General features: G+C 51.2%; 1 protein-coding gene across 1 annotated transcript; it reads left to right on the top strand.

Moving 5' to 3' along the window:
* Positions 1–2,509: 2,509 nt before the first annotated feature.
* On the top strand, positions 2,510–3,760 carry LOC121982913 (putative glucan endo-1,3-beta-glucosidase GVI). Its single transcript, XM_042535919.1, has 2 exons — positions 2,510–2,601; positions 2,674–3,760. The coding sequence occupies exons 1-2, from the start codon at positions 2,550–2,552 to the stop codon at positions 3,630–3,632; spliced, it is 1,011 nt and encodes a 336-aa protein (XP_042391853.1). The 5' UTR covers positions 2,510–2,549; the 3' UTR covers positions 3,633–3,760.
* Positions 3,761–5,777: the final 2,017 nt, after the last annotated feature.

Here is a 5,777-nt window from a genome sequence, read left to right on the forward strand (position 1 = left end):
CGATGAGCTAGGGCAGCAAACCGGGAATTTTTATACGGTTCGGCTTAGGCGGCAACGGTCGCCGACCTTGGTTGATCGGCCCGGGGTCTTCGATAATGAGCTCCGGCTTACGATTAATATATACCGATCGACCGGGTGGCCAAGTCTTGCTCGGATAATATCGCCTATCCAAGACCGCAGGGTGGTCTTGAGCGCGGTTCGACGCGCGACCGACGATCAGGGTTTCGCGGTGGCCGGTAAGAACCAAGCCTGGGTTTGCTCTTGGTAATATGCATGCGGCCATCGCAAGATGGATGTTTATTCAACCGTCCGGAGCTAGCTGATAATCGACACTTGTCTGTGGCTCTGGCTCGCCCTCGACATGATCGGGTCTCTCAAGACGAAATCGCTGGCGGCCATCGCCGCTATACGAAACCACACGGAGTTCTACCGCCGACCCAAAGTGCCTGGCGATGCGGGATTACCGACGCCTACCGATCGCACGGAGCCTGACGGACACCCGCATTTTGGACCGAGTAATCAGATCTGGCGGGTCCAGGACCCACTGTCTTCTTCTTTCGGGATATACTTACGGATATCAAGCATCGCCGCCACATCGAGGCGAGGCGGCGATGAGAGCACTTCTTCAGAACTGCCTCGATATATCCCGGACCGGATCTCAAGACGGCCACAAGGCACGCCCCCCTCGCGCTTGGTCTCGTGGGCACACGGCACCCGGGGAATCCTCGCTCGAAACTATGATAAACTCTAAATGAAGAGAATATAATGAAAAACTAATGACCAAGAGAGGATCTTACTTCGACTCGAATACCCGAGTGAGGGAGGATACAATATACGAACCCATCAAGGCCATGAGGATGGCGAAACTTTTAGGGCGCGCGCTGCCACGGGCGCTCTGTCCTCCCAAATTGATCCCGCTGAAGCCGAGAAGACGGACCGCGGGCAGGTACGGTTCGGAAAGTCTTTGATCAACAACACTGCAACCACCGGCGGGTTCGCCTCGTACCTCGATGCCGAGGTGAGTTCCGCAATATAGAGCAACGGATAATAATAAGAAATAAATGCACATAAAGAGGCACTTACCGTGAGGCCCTGGATGGATGGACTGGTTGCCGCGTACTGACGCGTGTTGTCGTCGGAGGAGTAGATAGACGTCCACCGATGAGTAATGGCGCTCGTGGCTCCAATAGGACACGATATGGATTCGCATGACGACACGCGTTCGGTCGCATACAGACGTGCAGCACAAGGCCAAAATACAATAAGGCTACGGCTATCTCACCAGTCAAAGTAGACAAATAGTACAAAACCTGAACCTTGACGCATTTGGCTACCTAGAGGATAACGGATTGTTGCGGGCGACCTGGCAATACTCTGCGGATGTTAATGACGAGATCGTTGTGAGTTGTATGACCTTGTCGAGGTCGGCGGGCGACCTTGTTGGACGCCGAGGCCGATGAGGAGGCAGCCGTGCGCCGACGGTGGGCACGCGGCGTGCCGACGCGGAGCGCGCATGTCTTGAGGGTAGCGGAAGAGTGGACGGTGAGAGGCGGGCGATAGTGACAATCGTGGGGCGTCGTGGTTGGGTGAGATCACGTGGATGCGGGCGTGGTGGCAGTATTGGCGGGGTGGAGGCAGGCGATGGCGATGACAAGGTCCCTTCCTCAACCTAGCAGTGTGGCGTGCGTGTAACTTGGAATGACCGCGCGAGATTGGAAGCAGAAAAGAGACAAAGGAGGCGGCTGGAGAAACGCGAAGAGGAAGGTGAAAAGGAGTGACGACGGGAAGAAAAGGGGCTCCTCCAACGCTCGCCGGTCCAGTGACCTGTGGAAGCCCCTCCCCTCCACAGGAGATGAGATCCTCTATCCCGAAAATACCGTGTCCCCGTGTCCCAGCGTCGATCGGACGAATTAAATCACATCTCAATGATACCGTGTACATCATGAAAATGTCATAGCCGTCCGATCGGCGCTGGGACATGGGGACACAATATTTTCGGGACGGAGGATCTCATCTCACTCCACAGTGCTTGGCTGCTGCCGAAAACCCAAAGCGCCTTTTTTTGTGAACAGTGCCATGAACTAAAACCTAAACCTTCCCCTCTCAAAAGACCAAAATGTCGTTCTCCCTTCTCCTAATTACTCATATGCCATTAACTATATCCGCATCAGCTTAGAATACCATTAAACTTGCTCGTGATCTTGTAAATTTCTTATTCTGTAACTTTTTCATTATAAATTTGAAGTTGCACCAATAGGATAAGATTGTCACCTAGGCATATCAATCCTTTGGATTTCTTTTCCGATTTACCCAGGATAAAAATTTGAAGAAAAATATTAAATTTAACTAAAATTATTTTCTACCGTATTGCAAAAGTGGGAAAAAAAACAGAAGAGGAAAATTCCAAAATTAATGTGAAAAATTTCTATCTTAAATTTGTTGGTGGGCGGTTGTCCTAACTACGTCCTCTGTTTATATAAATCTCGAGTTTACTTGGGATAAAATTCATTGAATCGATTGAAAGAGGTGTGAAAATCGCGAATTTGATCATGATTGTTCTACTGATTTTTACAATTTTGATCGATTTCTGTTCTCGATCAGGTACAATTTTCTTGTTTTTTCTTCATAATTCGATCGTTGCATACGAAAAAACAGAGCTCGTGATTATTGCAGAAGCTCAGGGGACCGTCGTCGGAGTAAACTACGGTATGCTCGGCGACAACCTCCCATCGCCGGCGCAGGTGGTGTCTCTCTTCGAGGCCCGCGGCATCGGCAGGCTCCGTCTCTTCCACCCCGACGCCGCCGCCCTCGCCGCCCTCCGCAGTTCCGGTATCGAGGTCGTCCTCGGCACGCTCAATGAGGAGCTCCCCGGCCTCGCCGCCTACCCCTCCGCCGCCGAGAAATGGGTCGCGGCCAACGTCGCCCCCTTCGCCGGCTCCGTCCGCTTCCGCTACATCAACGCAGGGAACGAGGTAGTCCCCGGGGACACCGCAGGGAACGTGCTCCCGGCCATGCGCAACCTCGCCGCCGCCGTGAGAGCGGCCGGGCTCCGAATCCCCGTCACCACGTCGGTGGCCACGACGGCGCTCGGCGTGTCGTACCCGCCGTCGCAGGGGGCGTTCTCGGAGGCCGCCGCCGGCGTAATGACCCCCATCGCGGCGTTTCTGAGGTCGACGTCGGCGCCGCTGCTGGTTAACGTGTACCCTTACTTCTCCTACGCCGGAAACCCGGGGGAGGTGGCGCTGGACTACGCCCTATTCAGGGCCGCCGGCGTGGTGGTGCGCGACGGCGCGCTGGGGTACGACAACCTGTTCGACGCCATGGTGGACTCAGTGCACGCGGCGCTGGAGAAGGCCGGGGCGGCGGAGGTGGAGGTGGTGGTATCGGAGACAGGCTGGCCGTCGGGCGGCGGGGGACTGGGAGCGACGGTGGAGAACGCGGCGGCATACGTCAACAACTTGGTGGCGCACGTGCGCAAGGGCGGGGGCACGCCGAGGAAGCCAGGAAACGCGACGGAGACGTACCTGTTCGCCATGTTCAACGAGAACCAGAAGCCGGCCGGAACAGAGCGCCACTTTGGGCTGTTCCACCCGAACATGACCGAAATTTACCACGTCAATTTTCAACCCTAAAACAAAATAAATTATAAATTAATTATAGATTTTATCACAACTCGTAAATACTCATTTATAAGTAATCACAGTATTATGTAATTCATTAATTCTCGATTATATCATTTGTCCCTCGTGCTTTGATGATTTATAGATACCATTGAATTCTAATGTTATTTTTGAAAGTATGTTAATCGTATTTGAAGCTAATTTAAAAAATAAAAGTTTTTGGGTAGGGAAATGAAAATATCCATTGAAAGAACTGCACAAGGTGAGTTGAACAAGTTCCGGATTATCGGGCAGTAGCGATATTATTGAAAAAGCATTGGTGATGGTTAGGGAGACAAGCGACCTGGAGATCGATCATGGCATCCTTCGCCCTGCTCCACTCCTCCCCGCCTCCTTTTTCTTCTCTGCGCCACGGCACCATGAACCTTCCTAGGGTTTTGATTTCTCTCCACGGCGGCAGCAGCAGCGGCGGACTCTGTCGTGGATCTCCCAACTCTAGAACCACCCGCTCCAAAGAAATAGGTTTGTCGCTTGCCGATCCTTCTTTGCTTCGCTTTTGAATTCGGAATCGCAGAGGTTGCTCGAAGAAGAAGATGCAAGACACGGTGAAGATGATGGCGAGCAAAGGGAGCTTTATAAACTTCATGGTCGATCGCTCACAACCATCCGATCAAGGGTTGCGCAAAACTAGGAGAAGATCCAGCCATAAAATTTTAAAAGGCACTTGTCACATCACCAGCGGATATCCGCCTATCACGTCTAGCGTGCGACGACAAAAAGTGGGGCACGTGCCAGCATGTTATAGTGGAGCATTAATGAGGCTTAATTAAAAGGTATGAGCGGCATACTCAGGTATAATGATTAGATATTTGCACGGTCTTCCAGAAATTTAGAGAACGTCAGCCACTATCACAATGCGCTTATCTGAAAGAGCGCAGGGAGAGGAGAAAATTCGCTAAGTGTAGTTGTCAACCATTCCGAGCGACATAGATATCTAAATATCACACCGCCGAACGGTCGATCCACCACCAAGCTTATGAGATATTATATGAGAATTAGTCACACACCTAGGTCAACAAATGAAGCAGAACGGCGAAGTTTATGTGAGCTGATCCGGAACTCCAGAACAAAGAAGTGAAATGTCGGTCGGCGAGTTAGCTCTCTGAATCAGCGACCAAACTTTTGTCATTCATTATGCCCAAACGGCGATTAGTAGCTATCGGCCGACCAACATCCAGAGCACAGAGAGTGTCCGATCGACGAAGGTCACACGAGGCACTACTTGTCCAGCCAGTCGGACTTGTAGCCTCCTTTGACTAAACTTAAAGGAAAAGGCTTGTGATGCGATGATAAAGGAGACCCACTAAGTGTGGGTCAAAGGAGGAAGATAGCAATCCATGTGGAGGTCAACGTCAAGGAGATCAACATCAGAGGACCGACGAGCCCACCAAAGGGTGGCCGAACGGAGCCCTATATTAGGGGCCAACCGACATATATTCCTTAAGCGCAAGGAAGTGGTCGCAAAATATTGTGCAACCAAGATAATTAGAAGTTCGTCACAAATTTAGCGAAATGATGTTATTTGTAAGGTAAGAATGTACTATCGAAACTCGTCATCATACGGAAGAGCAACCGAGTCCTTCCGAGCGGAGGAGTACTTGGACGATCAGAGGAGTACTTAGCCGAGCGGCTATCCCTCTTGGTGGATCAGCGGGAACGCTAACGTGTCTTTGGATATACTTTTGTGAGATGGTGCCGCCGATACGAGGCATAGTCAATAGACGGATCGTACGATGGATAAATCGGAGGATGCGCCCATGACCAATTAGAGAACGTGTCCATGACCACGTGTCCAGGACCAATTGAGGAACGTGTCCGCAATCAATAGGAGAACGTGCCCATACCTCAAAAAGAGCGTACGTCGCCCACCAGGGCATTATATAAAAGGGGTCCGTACATCGGCGCAGGTACACCTTATTCACTGTTTACGCATGTGTTACTATTATTCCATCTTCTTCTTTGTACTGGTGACTGACTTGAGCATCGGATGATCAATGTCGAGACCTCTTCTCTGGTTCGGTATTGATGTTTCTTATGCTTGTAGATCAGAGTATGATCTATATCCAGTCAACGTAATAACCGTATCTCAAACTTTTC

The sequence above is a fragment of the Zingiber officinale genome, chromosome 5A (genome assembly GCF_018446385.1).
Source record: "Zingiber officinale cultivar Zhangliang chromosome 5A, Zo_v1.1, whole genome shotgun sequence".
Lineage (NCBI taxonomy): Eukaryota > Viridiplantae > Streptophyta > Magnoliopsida > Zingiberales > Zingiberaceae > Zingiber > Zingiber officinale.

Excerpts from the sequence above, each read along its gene's own strand:
- LOC121982913 (XM_042535919.1), top strand. The coding sequence starts at position 2,550 with ATGATTGTTCTACTGATTTTTACAATTTTGATCGATTTCTGTTCTCGA. Across the intron at positions 2,602-2,673 it reads CGATTTCTGTTCTCGATCAG|AAGCTCAGGGGACCGTCGTC; the intron begins GTACAATTTTCT and ends TGATTATTGCAG.